Genomic DNA, 18842 nt, shown 5'->3' on the forward strand with positions numbered 1-18842 from the left:
ACAAACTGTTGGGGCGAGTGCTGTTATGAAGGCCGGCACAGCACGAGAGAGAGTGTGGTGGCCAACACCACGACTGGCCGCCTTTGTCTCCACAGTGGCAATGTTAACACGTCGCACAAGGTCCTACCCATGTTACATGCACGAACATAGATTCAGTAATGTATGCACATTACAATGAAAACAACAATGGATAAATTACGTTTCAGTGGTCAACCAAGTAAAACCCAAACTCGCTTTTTTACTCATTTACCACGAGGTTAGGACAGGATTTTTTTTAAAGTCAGTTGTTAAATGACGAATGTAGATCGCTATTTTTTTGTACTTTATTTGTGCTTATTTTTGTTCGAATTTAACTTTACGAGTGCGTAGTTTAGAATGCACACGCATGTATGTGGATTCTGAGTGCACGTGTAAAAGTTGGCACAAATGTTTTTAACTCATCACACGCGAAGCCGTTATGTATACCTCTGTGCGACACGCACGCACACAACGCATTTACATACACGCACATTTCTGAAAACATCTGCACGCATTCCCATTACTCAACCAGGGATTTTTAAATTATATATTGAAACCACTTTCGCAACATTCATGCAACCCGAACTATGGACCGTATAGTAAAACCGCTTGTAGTCTGCGCTCCTTCAACGGACGAAGAGGAATCGAAACACCCCACGAGCTCTCTCCTGAAGCCTTCTCGACATTGTGTGGGCATCTAGCTCCTAAACTTACTGCTGCCATACGCAAAGAACAGAATAGAATGGCAACAATATGCAACCATTTGATGCACCGGTGCTGTTCTTTAATCTATTACTTAACTACATGTTTAACTTAGTGAGATCAATCCTATCGTGTTTTTTTTTGCAAGTGGTAATATTATTACTAAATACAAATTGCTATCGTTACGAGAGATTTGTTTAACATTTCTTAAAATGGTACGTTGGGATAACACAGCCGTGCACATGTTTACCGCTTGTGAATGTCACAAAGGGTGCTACTTCCAGCAAGTTGGATAACTCCCCATGGACGTATTCATCTGCTTCCATAAGCCTTATAACCACACAACACATACATAAAAGTTTAACAAATATGCATTGTCATACAATACTCCGTCAAGTATTTTTTTTTATTGGGGGGGGGTTAATTTATATGCTTCATGTTAACCTAGAAATGCATAATTTTTTGTTATCATTTACAAGAAATACATTTGCTTTTTTGGACAAACTAAATCACCTTAAGGCTGGGAATGTTGAAAGAAACACGAGTCAAAAAGATCCGCTTTTTTCTTTTCAAGGCTTCCATTTTATGAATGGAGCCACCCTCCCCCAGTTCCATTTTGTGAATGAACCATCGCCCAGTCTCCTCATTGGCCAGAGTCGCGGCGGTGCCCCCCCCCCACTACAAACCTCCCCCCTCTACCAACCCCAACCCGCGGTTCCCATTGGTCGGCGAAACCCCGCGAGCTCGAATAATTAAATAATTGTATTCGGCGCCCCTGAGCCAATGGGAGGGCTCTGGTGGGGCGGGGCCGTGGGCCGGGGTCCGCGTGCGCGAGGCGCGAGGCGGTCACTCGAGCGCGCGCGCCCGCCTACGGTGGCCACTCAGTGACGCAGCAGTAGCAGCAGGAACAACAACAACAACGACCTACATTGTACAACAATTTTTTATAATAATAATTACTTCAAATACCGACATAGTAATCAGATTGGTATGATTTAACGACGCTGCTTCTTCAACTCGTTAATTCGAGGCGGATAAGCAGCCAGCCAACGCGCAGGTAAGGTTTATGGATGCGTGTCACTCACTCACTCTTGGCTTTTAACTCACAGCAATAATAATAAAACAACGGTGAGGTTATATTCATTCGCTTTGTTGTCAACTAGAAACGGACTGGGTTTGTCTCACGTAGTTTCCACTCGCGGTTTAAAAAAAAAACTGAACGCTTTACGTTTGCTTAGTAGTGTGTACTACTGTGCGAATGGTGCCTGTTTAGCGGATGTTATTTAACAACGTTGAGCGCCGATCGAGTTGGCTTCGTAGCTGTGTATCGATCCGCTGCTGGATGAGAATCAGAGCGGTGGTGCAGTGCTTAGCGCATTGCGCCGTGAGCTCCGTCGGCTACCGGACCCGAGTTCGATTCCTTGCCACGGCTAAGATCGCTGAACCGGTCGAAAGGCTCCGCCCTTCAATCCGCAATGACCAGCGTGGTGAAGTATGGTCAAAATAATAGAAATACCATTGGCCCTAAAGGCGTAGGAGACGACATGTACAAAGGGCTGTACATCATAAATATGACTTTCATAAAGTTTTTGCCAATCAAAATCGCATATATCAATGTTTAATACTAATGCATAGGACAAGTGAATGCAATATATAATTATTGTACAAAGGTGTACATGCTAATTAAAATATTTATAAAAGTTAAAGGGTCAAAACTTAAAATTAAAAAAACCATAAACAAAAAAAAGCGTACATCACAACCATCGGTAAAGTATGTCATATCATCATAACGGTAATGAAGGACTTTTGCGCAAACCATTGGTGCAGTGACGCAGTTGTTAATGCACTGCACTACCAACCCCCAGCTGACCCGAGTTCGATTCGTGGCTAGGGCCAACATCAGTGAAGAGTCATGTCCCACCACCCCCCTTTCACCAACCCACACCCACCAGCGTGGTGAAGTATGGTCAAAGAACCCTAATGACAGACGGCGCGTGGAAGGTGTCTTCTCATCCCGCAGTGGATTGACAATTGGATATAAGAAAGCCGTGCGAAGTAACTTTGAAATCATGCCAGACTGGCACACTGATGGATGTGTCACGTCCACTATAACGGTGTTTACTAAAGTAACCACTGTAACATTGCCAGTGTTCCTGCTTGCTGTGGGATGTGTTTAGCTGTTGATATGATTGGCGTCTTTTGCTGCTGTTTTGATGTGTGCAGCTGCTGCTGTTTTATGTTGTGGTGGTGTTTTTGGGGGGTTATTTTGATGGTAGAGTTACTGTTTATCTGCCATTTCTGGTGTTGCTGATTTTGTTTACGCTGTAAGAGTTCGGTTCGTTGTTGATGGCGTTGGTGTTAATGCTGTTTGTTTGTTAAGTTGGGAGTAGAGTTGATGTTCATCTTATATAAGTGGTAAAATTACCATCGCTGTTTTACGTTTTACTAATTGGGGTACTGGACGTTTATATTGTTGCTTATACTTTAGCCGGTGGTGCTGTTGTAAAAGTTACTGACATGATCGGCGTGATTATCATTTTTTGGGCGATATAAAGTTGCGAGTATCAGTATGATTGCGCTGGTGGTGGAGTTGTTGTTGTTGCGGGTACTGGCTTGCCTTTCTCTTCTTTAGCTGCCCGTCTTGAGCAGCAGTATTGTGAGTTTTCTCTCCGTGTGTCTTGAAACTTGACGTTGTGCCGAGCCCGGGGCAGTTACTCCGAGGTTGTGCGGGCGGGCGGGCGGGCGGGGCCACGTGTTGTGGTTGGGGTTTTTTTGTGAATGGAGCTCCAGTGCGACTCCACTCGCCCATTCACAAACCTCGCATTGGCTTCGCTCACTTACAGCTCAGCGTTGTGAGTTTTGTGCGTCAGTGCGTGCGTGTGTGTTGCAGAGACTTGGGGTGGAGGGGGGGTGGAGAGATTCTGAGGTGGGGGGAGGAGGAGGAGGAGTGCGGGGTGGTGGGGGATTTTTTTTTGCCTTAGGTTTCATCAGCTTGTCCTTCGTGGGGGAAGGGCAGGGTTACTCGAGCTTTGAGAGCAAGGAGAAAAGGAGCATTACAACCTCCGCTATCGAACTGCGGTCTGCCTTTGCCTGGGTTGCCTACTCAGCCAGCCGCTGGCTCCTGCTGCGCACTGTAAATCTCACGCGCTTTTATCCGCAAGCCCTTTTTGTGGAGACTCAATATTCGTTTATTCCTCGTCGTCTAATTACGTTACGCGCTTTGCGCCAAACTTGGCCCACTTCACGAGTCGGGGTTTCGTTTTGCGCGCTCTTGGTCGCCGTTTCTCACAAGGGTCTCCTACTCTCTCACCCACGACTTCTCTTTCCCCCCCCCTACCACTTTCCAACTTCTACTCTCCATCACTTTATACTCTACTGAAAATGTCATCTTCAATTCTTCCAAAACTTCTATAAAACCTAACCTTTCTCTGCCGATTATTATCCACTCTTGCTGGCATCCTCGCCATCTCCTCGCCAGCTATTTTCCCGTTCCTTATCTTCCTCCTTCATCTCCGCTTCTGATATCCCCCCCCTCTCTCCTGCTCTCCCCGCCTCCACTCCTTTCCCCATCTCCTACCCCGTCAACATCACCACCACCTCCTACCCCTTCAACATCACCACCTCCTCCCCCTGTTGCTTGCACCTCCTCCTCTGGCCACACATAGGAGGACCTGCCGTGGCGTCACATCAAAAGGGGCTTCCAGACGAGCATGGAGACCATCTACGACCAGGAGGTCCCCTACGCGAACACAACGGTGCGTTGGCCACCGCGCGCGGGTCACCTGGATTAGCGGCATACGTTGGATAGCGTGGCTAGTTTTTTTCTTTTATGAATTTGGGCGCCCCGACTTCTGGAGAGGTTGGGGTTTTGCGGACCTGCTCCGAGCGACGGTAATGATTTAGGTGGGTAGGTTATTCTCTGGTTTTAATTACCGAGCGTGCTGTATTAAAAGGTCCTTCATTGTTTTAGGGCACGGAGAACGAATTAAGGGGCTGGCACTACGCCCACGACTCAGAAGAAAATGCGCATGGAAATCCGAGCGCCTATTTTTTTTTCCGAATGCTCATCAAGATGCCCTAAATTGTTACATTATACCGCGATAATTATTTTTAGTTCGAGGTGCTCGTTATTGGATCAAATGAAGACGTTTTTTCATGGTAGTTTAATTTTTTTTAACGCAAGTACACCAGTGCATGAATGCAATGGCACTTTGCCGCTGTGTCCAAGTGGGCCCAGTGTGTAGTGAGGTCTACACAGAGTGCACGGGAAATTCCTTAAGGGCGATGAAATGGACTGCGCGCCTTCCGTGCCGAATTCTCAGAGCCAAGAGGGTGGAGGAGCTCAGCGCCTAGTCGTGGAGCGCAAGAGGAAGTGTATGGATCTCGATGAAGACCTGGCTCAAGACACTGAAGGTTTGGAATGCAGCGTAGATTAATATTATTATCTGTTGTGTTTTTTGGCTTGCGCCGCATGACATCATGCCGAACGACATGCAGCAAAACCAGAAAATGCATCGGAGCGCTATATATGTTACGTCCGCGACAAAACCTCGACATGGTATCTTTTTTGCTGTTAATAGTGCAACGCAAGCAAGTTTTGTCAACAAATATGAAACCTGTTGACTTGATGTATATTTTAATAATTATTTTCACTGTCTGTCTCCACAGATCTCTTTCTTACTCTGAGCCAACTGCAGGAAGCCTGGCTGGTGGAGGGTGAGTGAGCCATTTACTTCTACTGAATCAGACGTCTTTCTCATTGGTGAATGGGATCAGGTGTTAAAATCTTTTTAGAATAAAACTTGTTATCCATGAATATCAATTAATGTGAAACTGCAAGTGTATGTTTTGGTATCGTTTGAATTCACCATGCGATAGTTGGTGAACCATACGGGTGTATGTATGTACTATGTTGAACTTCATTCGCATCGTCCATAATCAAGCGTTGCTAATCGGAGGTGCGGGGGGGGGTGGTAAGGACAACAAGATCTAAACATCAACAAGCAGTTCTTCTAAAGAGATGACTTTTCAAAACTCTGGCGCGTGCTGGCGTTACCGGCCCTGTTGTTGGGAGTTTCGCTATAAATCACCACCGACTTGATGATAGGTGATGCCTGACAGGGAGGTGGGGGGGGGGAGTGCAGACGAGGAGGTGTTTGACAGCCGGGGCTGTTGAGACTCGCTCAGGCTGGTGGTGGGGGTGCTGCTGGTAGGGAGGAGGAGGAGGAGTGGGGCTTCTCTGTGGGACCAGCGCAGACGATCTCGTCTGCGTCCTGTTATTTGTGTGTGTATGTGATGACAAAGTAGAGTGCACTGAGATTTATTTTATTTGCCAAACATTTCTGCCAAGTTAAACTCACCTTCCAGCCGAGTTCAACGGCTTTTTCGCATGTCTCATTCTCTTATTCTGTACGAGAATGTGTAATGTGTACGTACGCATTTATGTATGAATGTGTTAGGCTTTATGTGAAATGTGTGTGTGCGTGCTAAGGTTTGATTTGTTGAAGCCGTGTCGCTATGTACTTTAATCTATTGTGTTTTTGCCGGAAGTTGCATTGTGTTTAAAAGACGGTGCTAGAATAAGTTTATGCAAAGTACATTACAGAATAAAATATATAGTGGAAGAGAAGACATCCACCCACGTGTAACATTTGATACCGAAATATATACAAAATTAATCCCTAGTTCTGCTTTACATCTGTCTGGTTTAAGTATACACTAATTATTAGAGTACAAAGATGTATACATCAAATGTGATGTTTGATATAAATATTATGTAGTGTGCACTTTTTGTATTTAGCATGAGAAGATTGTGTATTTGTAAGTCACAGAAATGGCTTTTTTTAACAGTCATTGTTCTTATTTTACAGCCAAGGTTCCTGATGAGGAGGAACCGTTCATGCTGGATTTCTCATCAGAAAATTGTAAGTTAACCCCCTTTACTTAAATTTTTTTTTCAAATGTAGGCATGTGTCTTATTAAACAAAAAAAAAACTTGGCGCTCTGTGGGCTAAAGGTAGTAATTATAGACCGCAGACTTGATAATAACAGGTTGAGAATGTACGGTGCTAATTGTAGCCAATGATGTTGAAGCCTGTTAACTGATGGTCTGTTATATGCTTATTTGTAACAGTAGGAATTATTGAAGAGCTAACGCTCTGATTTGCGTCTCTGTATTTGTTGACTTTCTAGATGCTTTTTTTGGTTTAAATATTTAGAATTATATTTACGTTAATACGGTGCACACCGATGTATTTTGAGGGCAGTCGCTGCTCGTAACGCATTTACATTGGCTCGTTTCGTTGTCCACGGTTATCTGTTGTTTACAACAAGGGTAACGCTTAAAAGTTAAAGCAACAACGAAAAAAAATGCAAGGCATCTATTTAAACTAAAACGTATGAACGTTGACATTGTTAGTAAATAAAGCTCGCATACCGAGAGACCGAAGGTATCTTGCACAGTAAGCCACCGTGGAGGGCCCCGTCGCTCCCATCACTCGGACGAGAGCGTTTTTTGGTGGAGAGTGGTTAAGAGATTAAGGCGCCCACACTCTCGTTATTGAACCAACTCCGTCGAGCTGTCTCGCAGTGTTTGTCCAGCTCGGGTTTTTTTTTTCGGAAGTCGCACAACCGGTCTCGTCCGAGCGTCGGCGTTCAACTTGAGCGGATTTTTCATTCGCGTCTGTGGTAGCGTCGCTCGAGGCCTCCCACCCACCACTCATTGTTTCTCGAATAACTAAAAACGCCGCTTGTAATGCTCGCAACTCTGCGCTCGTGCGCGTCGGTCGGCGTGCAACTTTACAGACTTTTGCTAAGTGCCTTTCGGCTTAGGGGAGCGAGATGGAACATCCCATTCCACTTAGGCAATTAGCAACGTGAATAATCTAAGGGATTTTTGGGGGGTGCCAGTAGTATACATTGAGATGTATGATGATCTAGATCAAAGAGATTATAATGATCGCTTCCTCGGTTTATCAAATCGGGATACTTTTGATGGATTTTAAAAAATTGCAAATTGCATAACAGGGCAGCTTTTGTGATAATCGATGTGGCAACCAGCAAAATGGAACCGTGGTCATTATCGCTGGATTTCGCTTTATGAAAAAGAGTAGGGCATTGCAGAAGATTTGAGAGATAACGAAAAAATTCATGAATTAGATATTAAGACATTTTATAGCAAAGCTGACTCGGTCACTGAGTTGTAGTCGTTAATCACTGCGGGGCTCTACGTTGGCTGTACAGAGCCGTATATTGTGCTGCACAAAGAAGTCGGTGGTTGCATAACAGGTCAAGGGTTTTGTACGGACGCCATTCACTGCTGACCGCTCAAAAGCGCGCGATGAGGTCACGAGTACTGTACGGTTAGGGCACTCGTAATTCTGTTAGAAGATCAAGCGTACAGCAGTGCAGAGGTGTCAGCTGCTCGAGAACATCACTCGCATACGAGTTTGGCAGCGGAATAAAACATTCCGTAGTGATAAAACAGCAGGTGCGGGGGGGCAGCATTTACCTTACACAGTGTGCAGAGTTAAAATTTGTTTAAATTATTGGTTCACATCGGGGCTTTCAATGGTCACACGCTAGACGCGGGGGGGGGGGGAGTCACCTTTGCAAACAGAGATTGTTGCATTTATTGATGCGTTGCCATTTCGCTTCAGTAGCTGCCCGCTTAATGCCATCTCGTGCCAAACACTGTACTGGGGGAAGTGCTGGGTCACTGGCTGTCACTGCAGATTAACTTTGACGCAGTGGTGTGCCCTCTTTGAGTGTTTTCCCAGGTGAAAGATTTAGTGCAGGGCTAATCTGCAACAAATGGTTGCATCATGCCCATATATACACACACATATATGTGAAACTGATGTTTTGCAATGATTTTTGTACCGTCAAGATGTTAAGACTTTTGGCAAAAGTTAAAATGGTAAAAGGGTGTGATTTAACATTCGGCTATAGACTGTTTTGTTACATTATGCATCGTATGGCTCTGCAAAATTGAGTGTGTAGAAGCTTGCCACAGTATTTGCTAATCTTCTATTAACCTGAATTGCAATGTGGGGATACTGGTGTCGCTTCTAGTAGTTCTTAACAGAGCACTATTGTTGTGAAATTTGACTCGAAGACAAACACATTGCTTGCATTTCACCCACCGAGCACCTGTCTGAAAACAATGTGGAATTTGTGACATTTGGTGTAGTTTAGAAATATGTTTCTCATTTTTTTCCCATCATTGTTATTTATAATGCACACATTCTCAACACAAGGTCTCAATGATCCAACCGTCAGAAACACACAAAGTACATGTTGTGAATCGGTGACTTTGCTTTGCCGGACATTGAATTTAATATCACTGAACGTGATCGCTGTCACTTTTAAGTTGTTTGATTACTTCAAAAGTAATATCACATGTACCTTAGCTCTCAAATGAAGCAGCCACTGGTTTTTAAAGTCCGTACTGTAGCAGTGGAAGCTCCTCGTCTTCTTTTGGAATGAAAAATGGAACCTGGCTATTATGGTCCCTATGAACCAGTATGACGTATCTTCAAAAAACTCAATCTCACGCAGTAGCAAGAATATGCAATTCAAGATTAACTTCGCAATAGCACTTTATATTTTAGTTTAACGCGATACCAACATACCCTACTGACAAAAATAGTTTCAACTTTACTATGAAGCACTATTTATTATTCTATTTATAACTTGAAATGTAAGTTTAAAAAATGCTGCTTGGCAAAGTAGTTCAAAATGTATTGCAACTGCACTATGTTAACTAAACATGTAATTTACTATGTTTTGTCATGTTTATTAACACACGCAGAATATATGTTGCCTTGGCTTTGATGACATAACAGTGCCACCAGCAAGGTAAACAATTGGCATTGTGCTTTGGTTTTGAATTAGTCACCATACTTTAAGGAAAAAGGACATTAAAAAATATATCGTGTGCTGCATTAACGTACGTAATTTAATTATTGACTTTGACTAATTAAGCTACTGCTTAATTAAACATCGAGCTCCACTGCCAGCACAATGTGACAGGGAAGGGGTGGGACACACACAAAGGCCATTAGCCTCATCTGGCCAATTGTGTCGAGTGTTAGCCGTCCGAAGATATTTCACAAACACTGCCGCGGCTCACATCGGTTGACGTCCCTTCGTTGTCTCCCAGTGGCATTCCACGCCCCTGTGAAGATCAAGAAGGAGGGCCGAGGCACGTGCCTGCAGGCGTCCACGTGCGCGCAGGAGCACATGCAGGGCCTGCTGTCCGCTGCGCCCTGCCACTCCAGTCCCGGGTGAGTGGCGCCTCGTGTGCACCTTGGAGGATGCTGCTTTGGCTCAGCGTTTTTTTTCGACGTCGGTATTTCATATAACCCTGCCAATCGCACCTCCAATCACAATCAGCACGGTTGGCTACGTACGGTGCGAAAAAAATTTAACGTGCATTTCTGCGCGCATCGGGGTGTTCGTTCGCCTGTTTGTCATGACATGAATGTTGGAGGAAGGCAATAGGATTGAGTCATCATTTGATTTACTGATCATCGTACATTCATTTACTCGACAAATGAAATAATATGGAAATAGTTGCGGAAAAAAAAGCCTCAGCTCTGTTCCCACATCTGCCACTGGCCGGTTGCGTTGATGGGCGTAACCTGACGATGTCATTGACATCATCAGCCTTGTCACCGAGAGTGGCTTTTATGGGGTTTCCTGCCTTTGAGAGGCAGGATGTCGAGGTACAGCTGCCATTTTTAAAAGGGGCCTAAGTAATTGACCACAAAAAAAGTAATCAAGTACAATTTTGGTTTGTTCATCGAATTTATATTCAAAAACACATCTGTGATCGGTGCTCACATTGAGTTAAAATAAAAGCATAAAAATAACAAACCATGACTAACACAATGTGGGAAGGCCTTAATTCAGCAGTGGATTGACAAATCGTTTGTGAATAATTATTAACGTTTTGTCTTGCTTGTCTTCCAGTGGCTACTCTCTGAAGAGGGATGGGGTGCTCAGTGTGAGTGGCAGCCCTTCGCCCTCCTGTACAACGCCCGTGTCATCACTCCAGCACCAGCAGCAACACCAGCAGCAACACCAGCAGCAGCAGCAGCCGTGCAGCAGCAGCTCGGCACCGTGCTCGCGCCTCATGCCCAGCCCGGCCCCGGCGCCCTCGCACACCGTCGCGGGGCCCTTTTCAACCCCGTACCCCACCACGGCCCCTTCTCCTGCCGATGTCAGCGGCTACAATGACAGCAGGTTGGCACGCGTCCGCCAGAAGCCCTGTGGTGCAATTAAAGCGGAACTGCGGTGGAATCGCCAATCTAGCAGATATTAGCCAGTCAAATGAAGGGGGCGTGTCGCATCATTACTCAATCCATGGATCTATTGGCGATGAATCGACACAGCGATTAACCCGCACACTATGATTAACCCGGTATTTTTAAGTTAGTTTATTATGGATCGACTGAGCAGAATCGATACAATTCATCTCAATTCACGTTCCACAATACCAAATATGGGGAATGCCACGCCTATTTCTCTGATTGGTGATTTCGTCGGGTGTACGATTTTATCTCATTACAGTGCCCCGTCATTCATTCTCCGTTACGATCACTTCAAACATTTCCCTGTGACTTTCTATTTCCAAGCGTCTGGCCCACATCGATTTTGAGATTGTGAATAAGTAGCGCCAGCGTCTATGCTAATCGTATAACATAGTGTGATCATATATGTAAATGTGGAGGTGAAGAAAATTAGACATAACAAATGTCGATAATATTTGTACTTTCCCCCTTGTATCTCAGTCTTATCTTACGTATGGAAATGCTTAGAGTAGCAAATCACTTCTTGGCCAGCATTCCAAAGTACTCAATGGTTTTCTTGATTTCCATCACATTACTGAAATGAACTGCTGTACTATTAACACCCATCATTCGTATCTCAATCAACCACCACCATCATCATCATTAGCCATTACCAATCCACTGCTGGAGGAAAGCCTCCCAAAGCCGTCACCATCTCTCCATGGTCCTGCGTTGTAACAATCCACCTAGCACCTCCATCTCTATGGTGAAGTCCTCTTGGACAACCTGCCCTCGTTTAGCTGCCACTCCTTTGGCAAATTGTCTCACCCACCGGCCATCATTCCTTGTAGCGAGCGACGTGTTCTTCCCAATCCCACTCACTTTTTTTTATTGAGGCAATGCGCGGGTCCGTTACATCACGTTGTGACGTACATGCACACCGTCAACATCAACTAAACCGGTTATAAAAAGAAGGGGATAAAAAGATGGGGAGCCCTGCTCACTTTTCTTAATAGCAACGATTCAGTCGTTATCATATCATAACCGATATTTAGCTGCACTCTGATTTCTCCGCGTCTGAGCCAAGTGTAATTTTTTTCTTTTTTTTCTTCGACCACAGGTTTCAGCGGCATCTGTCGGAGCCGTGCTCTCCGTATCCCCCCTCTCAGCACATGTCTCGCCCAGGCTGCATCCCGTTCCACCGCCAAGCCTCCGAGCCGCTCATGGCCCCTTTCCCCCCTCCGCCGGGACCTCCGGGAGGCATCAAGCAAGAGTACACGGGGCCCATGGGGTACCCGGGCGAGGATGCCTACCCTGGCCACCTGGGCCAGCGTTCGCATGGGCCACAGCCGCCCCAGACGCATGTCATGCACGGCAACATGGGGAGGCCAGAATTTCGTCCCCCACCCCACATGGTGCAGGAGCGGTCAGACTGCCCTTACCAAACGGGTGAGGTTTGCCAGAGCTCTTGCGTTTTGTTTATATTCGCGTACTTTTTTTGCATAAACAGTTTACTTCACCATCAAGACTGACACAAAGAAAGTAATTATTTTAGTTTACAGATTTGTTAGATAGTGCATTAACGTGTAAACAAATATTTGGTACCGTAATGTAATGTTTCGCGTAAAAATTGCAGCTTGCTCGTAGAATGCCGTTGTGCATTCTGTGTATATTACAGATTGCGCGTATAAACAGGTTTTATTTTATAGTTAATTTTAATCTTTAACTTACATTGATATACCGTCATAATATGGGTAGTAAGTATTAAATAACAGTAAATCTAATTTTTCATATCTACAGATCTTAACAAAAATGTACAGTACTTTGAATGGGATTTTTTTCAAAGGAAAACTAATTAGCAATGCACTTAATTGCAGAGGAAAGGGTGGATCTGCAGATTGTGTACGGGTGATTTAACAGAATATAAACACTATGGATTCAAGCCGAATTCGAGATTAAACCAATTTCTGTACTTGTATTTTATTAATTACGAAGTTCTCACAACGATCTTGATCGAAGCCTCTGTGGTACTTTCATGATAATCCAATTCTCTCGCTTGAAAACTGAAGAGAGATCGTCCAGGGAATCTGTCTGAAATATCCACAAATAAATTGAACCTTGGATTTTGCCCCTGCAGTAATGGAGGGTGTCTGCGGTTGGGCCCCAGTGAAATTGTCCCCCCATCACATTGATCTAACGTGGCCTTGAATCCATCTTACAAGACCTTGTCCATAAGAATCATTTCTATATCATCCTCGGCCGTAAAGGTTTTGTGATGCCTTCAATACAAATACCCTTTTATGCAATTATTTTAGCATTGAAATATTGCTATTGTTTGTGACCCACGGGATGAGATTTTTTTTTAAGGTTTTCAAATACTTAGACAAGATATATAGAATGATTTCCGAATTAAACGATACCATTTTAAAGGTGAAAATTATTAGATGGACCTTGAGTGTTAATGGTTATACTTTACCATCTAACGTGCAACATTTATATTACATTATCCCGTATTGTTCACTTTAAAAATGTTAATTTATATGGAGAATACATTAACAGCTATTTTGTAAACTTTTTTCATGATCTTGCTGACGTACTAAGTTGTTGTTTTTTTTTGCTCTAGATATGCCCACCGGGCAATCCATGTACATGAATGGAGAAGGCTATTCGTCATCACATAATGAAGGTTGGTATTTAAACACCGAACTGATTCGTTACAAAAAATGCGTATCCCTTTGCTAAAAATCTATCGATAATAATCGTAAATGCAACAGTAGAGTCCAATGTACACATTAATGAACAATACATACACGTGTGTGAAACTACATGTCAGTATGTTCCACGTGATTGTGTATGCACCTTTATATTTTTGGAAAACACAAAACACTCCAGATGCTCATCAAAGTATGTATTGTTTCCTTCCTGGGTACGTGCTGCTACATTTGTGGTTCCAAGAACAGTGGGTTTATTTTCAGTTTGGAAAGAGTGTTCCACTCAATTAACACCTATCCCCACTTAGTAACGACCCACATTTATAATTATTTTATCTAAACATGCTAAATCTTTCTATTTTTGGTTTTATAAGTAGCAACTTAAATATTCAGTTTATCATTTAAATGTAATTCCCAGGACTTGGCTAATTAAGCTGTTAAATGGCACGATTTGTTTAGTTAATCATTTGGGCAAATTTATTTTTCATGGGGCATTGGCACATTGGTCAAGGAACCCAGCGACCTCTAAGTTATATTCCTGGCAACGAGTAACGTCGGTGGCGAATGAACCGGTCCCCGTTCCCCTCCCTTCCATAACCACCACCGATGAGCGTGATGAAGTATGGTCAAAACAAACTGCCCCCATGACCGAAACAGCATGGTGCAAGAGACTGCATTTTCTTGCAGCAAGGACTGCAAATACATTTCCTTCCCAATGTATTTGTGCGTGGTCGCCCGCAGGTGATGTAAGCGGATACAGAAGCGTGCCGCCCCCCATGTACCAGCGCCGTGGCTCGCTGCAGCTGTGGCAGTTCCTGGTGGCGCTATTGGAGGACCCTGTACACGCCGGCACCATCGTGTGGACGGGGCGTGGTATGGAGTTCAAACTCCTCGACCCTGAAGAGGTCAGTTGCTGTGCCTCAGCTGTCAGCACGGAATACTGTTGAGACAAATGGTCAGACCCGTGGGCTCTTTGTTGTACATTTTATATCATGGTCACATTTGACCAATCGCCCAGAATTCACCAAATTGCAGAAGATAAGCAGTCTTGATCCTGCGTATTGCTTGGTTGGGTGACCGCCGTGCACAAACATGTTGTCAGAGGGCTGTAAGGTTTACATGGTGGGGGCAGTGGTGCAAAATCAATTGTCTGTCTTTGTGCTCATCTATGCTCACCCACCTGCGAACAGACTCGGCATTGACCAGTGTGGAGAAGGACCATCAAACAATACATCACATGGCATGGGGAGGCCCTCATCCAGCAGTGGATTGATAAAAAATAAAGGGCTGTACATGTTTCGGTGGGTCTGAAATTGGCAAAATTCGCCTTCGCCTCTGGCCGTGTCAGAGAGTTCTCTTCATTGACCTTTCGATTTTTTTTTCCATGACACTGGGGCTAATACCGTTACGAGCAGTAAATATTTCATCTTCCCCTTTAAGCTAAGCATTGTCCCATTGGTTCCATTGCACTGCAGGTGGCACGGCTTTGGGGAATCCAGAAGAACAGGCCAGCCATGAATTACGACAAGCTGAGTCGCTCCCTGCGATACTACTATGAGAAGGGCATCATGCAGAAGGTCAGCAATGTTCCCTCATCGTTTTACAAACTCGTGTAGGACTATCCCAGAACACACAATCTGGGTGTGCAACTGCAAGATAAGAGCTATGGTGCAAGGATACATATCCAACTGTCACATATCCACCCTCACCAATTAACCACCCACATTGCAATATTTGTGCATAGCATAACTAATTTTCTATAGATGTTGACAAATCCCCACCTTTCTAATCCACCTATGTATGCTTTAGTTCCCAGAAAGTTGAATATGCAACGTACTGTATATGTCTTTTTAGTTTAACAGAATATCGTGGTCAATGTGGCATTCAGTACAAGACACAATTGTATATCATTATATAAGAATAAAAAAATAAAAGTATTTATTGTGTGCTAATCAACTCTGCCACCAGCTATAGAGTGTGGTCTCGTCTAGAGCGATCTGATTATTTAAGTAATCGATTACTCAAGCAGTCGGATAACACGAAAATAATCAGGAAAACCAATGACACCTCAGGCCCCACGTGCGACCGGATCGGACGTGATAGTTTGGGCTTTGCCACATTAACACGATAAACGCTCAGCACGGTCTGTAGGTGGTTTCCTGCCTTTCGGGAAGGCCGGATGTGGGGGGGGGGGGCTTCCAATTTATTAAAGAGGCCCCCTCCCGAGTACTTGACCACAACAAGAAACTTGAGCTGTTTCCTGTTGCACTAATCAACTCAACTTCCATCGTGTCCCACCTCTGATCCCGCGTCGCTCTGCGGTCGGGCAGGTGGCAGGCGAGCGGTACGTGTACCGCTTCGTGTGCGACCCCGAGGTGGTCTTCTCCCTCGCCTTCCCGGACAGCCAGCGCGCCGTGGTGAAGACGGAGCGCCGCCGGGCCCCGCCAGCCGAGGGCAGCGCCCCTCCCCACGTGCACTTCAACTCCCACGAGCATGCTGAGGTCACCTACAGGGACACCGGCGTCTACTGAGTGTACCCCCCCCCCCCCCCCATAAAAGCTGGAACGCCGAAGACTTCTTGTGACCTCCGTCTTAAAAGCTGCCTAGCAATATGCCTACACCACGGTAGAGCCAGGGCTTCATTTTTCCCCAGTTCTTTCTGGGTGAGTATATACCTATATAGCAGCTCTGGCTGTGGCTCATTCACGTGGCCAGCCCACCCACCCATCCCAAAGCCCTGGTCTATGGGCAACCCCAAAAAATATATTTGGTGAGAAATTAAGCCCCGAGTAGAACGTTGTGGGCATTCTCGAACGTGTGACTACGAAGATGGAGAATCGGGTGTCCTTTACAGCTCGTCTCCTCGGTGCATGTTTTGCAACAACAAAAGAGTTCCCATGTGGATGCGTGTCACCGCTGTGGCTGACGGAACTGTTATTGCTATCCCATTGTACTCGGACAGAGCGTATGCTCACTCTCGGTTTATGTACCACTTAGTACGCAAAAAACACATAAGTAAAAGCTGATGACAATCATTTGATTTGTTGGTATTTGTACATACATTCAAAGTAATTTTAACACGACGCAAACTATGGTATATACGGTATGTTTTGTTATATTATCATTTACAAGTTTATTTTTGGGAAGGATTAAGTTCAATGTATTATAGAAAAGATGTTCTGTAATAGGATTTGATGAATGCGGCTTTCCCAAATCCCTGGGTAGCTTGCTGACCTCGTGCGGAATATAATTTTGTTTGTACAACGCAAACGCATCCCAGCGTTAAGATATTAAGAAGCCGTTTGCAAACGGTGCTGTAAAGGGATGGAGGAAGGTTGGCCAACTGTTGCAATTCAGCGTTGTTGGTTTAGAGGGCAGTTATACCCTGCTCATTCTCTTCAGCATGCTAACACTTGTCATTTCACCAGACAATTGTATGCCTTCTTCTTCTTTGCGTACGGGCACACGTAGAGTTAGTTTTGTCAATCCACTGCCAGATGAGAGCCTCCCCTACACTGCCGGGCTTCTTTTGTCAAACGTGGGTCGCCGACCACGCTGGTCAGCGTGGGTCAGTGAAGGCAGGAATCATAGATTTAGGAGCATAGTACAGTGCAACAATTGATTTGTCGGCATTGACCTCTGCTGCCAATGCAGCCCTGCAGCGGCTTTACATCCACGTAATATCTGGGCTCAATCCGACTTGGCGCTCGAGATCTAAATGAGATCAGGTGCATTCTGGGTGATTTGATCAAACAACGGTACCTTTTTTTATTCATATACAAATAATGAAATTAGAAGTGTTGTTAACATGGCCTGACCTGCATACATTCGGAGGTACAACGCATTTATGGGATATTTGTAACTTTTTAAAGAGTGTTTTTGTAATTTTGTATGTACTGAAAGAGTATTTTTTTTCCTCTTATCTAAAAATATGTGTGGTACAGAGTATTAAACTCGTGGTTATGCACATTATTACTCTTCTGCTGCAGGTTGTAAGTTCTTGCAAAAAATTGCCTAGGAGGATTGTATGCACCTGAGAAATGTAGTACAGTACAAATGTTTCTGAAATTACATAGTAAAAAAAATACCGACTTTTTCGCCGACATGTATACCAAATGTCTGTGTTAAAAGCTATGGTATCGTCATTTAAAAGCTGTTCACGTTCAGAACAGCTGGAGTTAAATTGTCAAACCTTGTACATAGACACTGTATACTGACACGAAAGCTTTTACAAGATAAATGTAACATTTCTCTGTGAACTTGTTCTCACCCTTCGGATGTTGTTTATACGGTGCTTTTGTTTTACAATAAAACTCAAAATGACATTAATACAAGTCTCGACGTATTTAACGGGCTCGTGTTCAAGGAGCGATATCCCAAAGACCGTTTTTGTGTTTATTTTTAAAGGCCAGTCTTAGGAAATGGGTGCCCACTTTGTGCTGTTTAAACAATTACAGTACTGTGGGTTGTAATTGTAGATCCCCTCCGCCCCAAGGCCAGGTGGTCAACCAATTGCTCGCTGTTCATGCCAAGTACCAGACACGAGGGTGGCACCGACTAAATGTATGTGCACAGCTGTAGCGTTAGCCGTGAGCCAGATGCTCCGTGACGAACGTGAAACCTGCCTCGCCAAGCGCGTTTTCTCATAGCTCCCGCACCAGAAAAAAATACATTTAACAAAAATACTCAACTTTATAAGTTTAAATGTCGACATCTAGGGATGCGCGGTGTTCATTTCAATCGATGCATAGCTGCTTTGATTGCACCGAATGGATTCTGTTACTGCTTAGCATCGTGAGCCACGATCAATCCACTGCTGGACAAATGCCACCCCCCCCCCCAAGCCGTCACCATATTTCGTGGTTCTGCGATGGAACGATCCATGCGAGCGGATTTCATCATCGCTCGATTTCTGGTGGGCCTCCCATCTTGAGCGTGTTACTCCCTTGTTAGTCGCGACCACCGTCTGTCATCCTTTTCACCGACATGTCCCTGCCTCAGCCCGCTATTCTTAATTCACTCTTCCGAACACTCAACGTCGTGAACCCGCAAATGTTCTCGAAGCCACGTGTTCCTTTCTCGTGCCTCTGGCATCTCTCATCACTTATTTGCACAG

At 44.6% G+C, this 18842-nt stretch overlaps 1 protein-coding gene across 1 annotated transcript; it reads left to right on the top strand.

Annotated features, from left to right (window-relative positions):
• Positions 1–1567: 1567 nt before the first annotated feature.
• On the top strand, positions 1568–18055 carry LOC144720868 (ETS translocation variant 1-like). Its single transcript, XM_078597966.1, has 12 exons — positions 1568–1777; positions 4386–4475; positions 5043–5133; positions 5389–5436; positions 6591–6644; positions 9884–10007; positions 10696–10968; positions 12136–12464; positions 13639–13701; positions 14468–14631; positions 15202–15303; positions 16057–18055. The coding sequence occupies exons 2-12, from the start codon at positions 4431–4433 to the stop codon at positions 16255–16257; spliced, it is 1494 nt and encodes a 497-aa protein (XP_078454092.1). The 5' UTR covers positions 1568–1777; positions 4386–4430; the 3' UTR covers positions 16258–18055.
• The last annotated feature ends 787 nt before the right edge of the window (positions 18056–18842 follow it).

Source organism: Lampetra planeri, chromosome 10, assembly GCF_965212315.1.
Source record: "Lampetra planeri chromosome 10, kcLamPlan1.2.h2, whole genome shotgun sequence".
Classification (NCBI taxonomy): Eukaryota; Metazoa; Chordata; class Hyperoartia; order Petromyzontiformes; family Petromyzontidae; genus Lampetra; species Lampetra planeri.

Bases quoted from the DNA above. Each gene is read 5' to 3' on its own strand.
- LOC144720868 (XM_078597966.1), top strand. From the start codon at position 4,431: ATGGAGACCATCTACGACCAGGAGGTCCCCTACGCGAACACAACG. The intron at 10,969-12,135 runs GTTGGCACGCGT...CTTCGACCACAG, and splicing joins AGCGGCTACAATGACAGCAG to GTTTCAGCGGCATCTGTCGG. The intron at 12,465-13,638 runs GTGAGGTTTGCC...TTTTTGCTCTAG, and splicing joins AGACTGCCCTTACCAAACGG to ATATGCCCACCGGGCAATCC.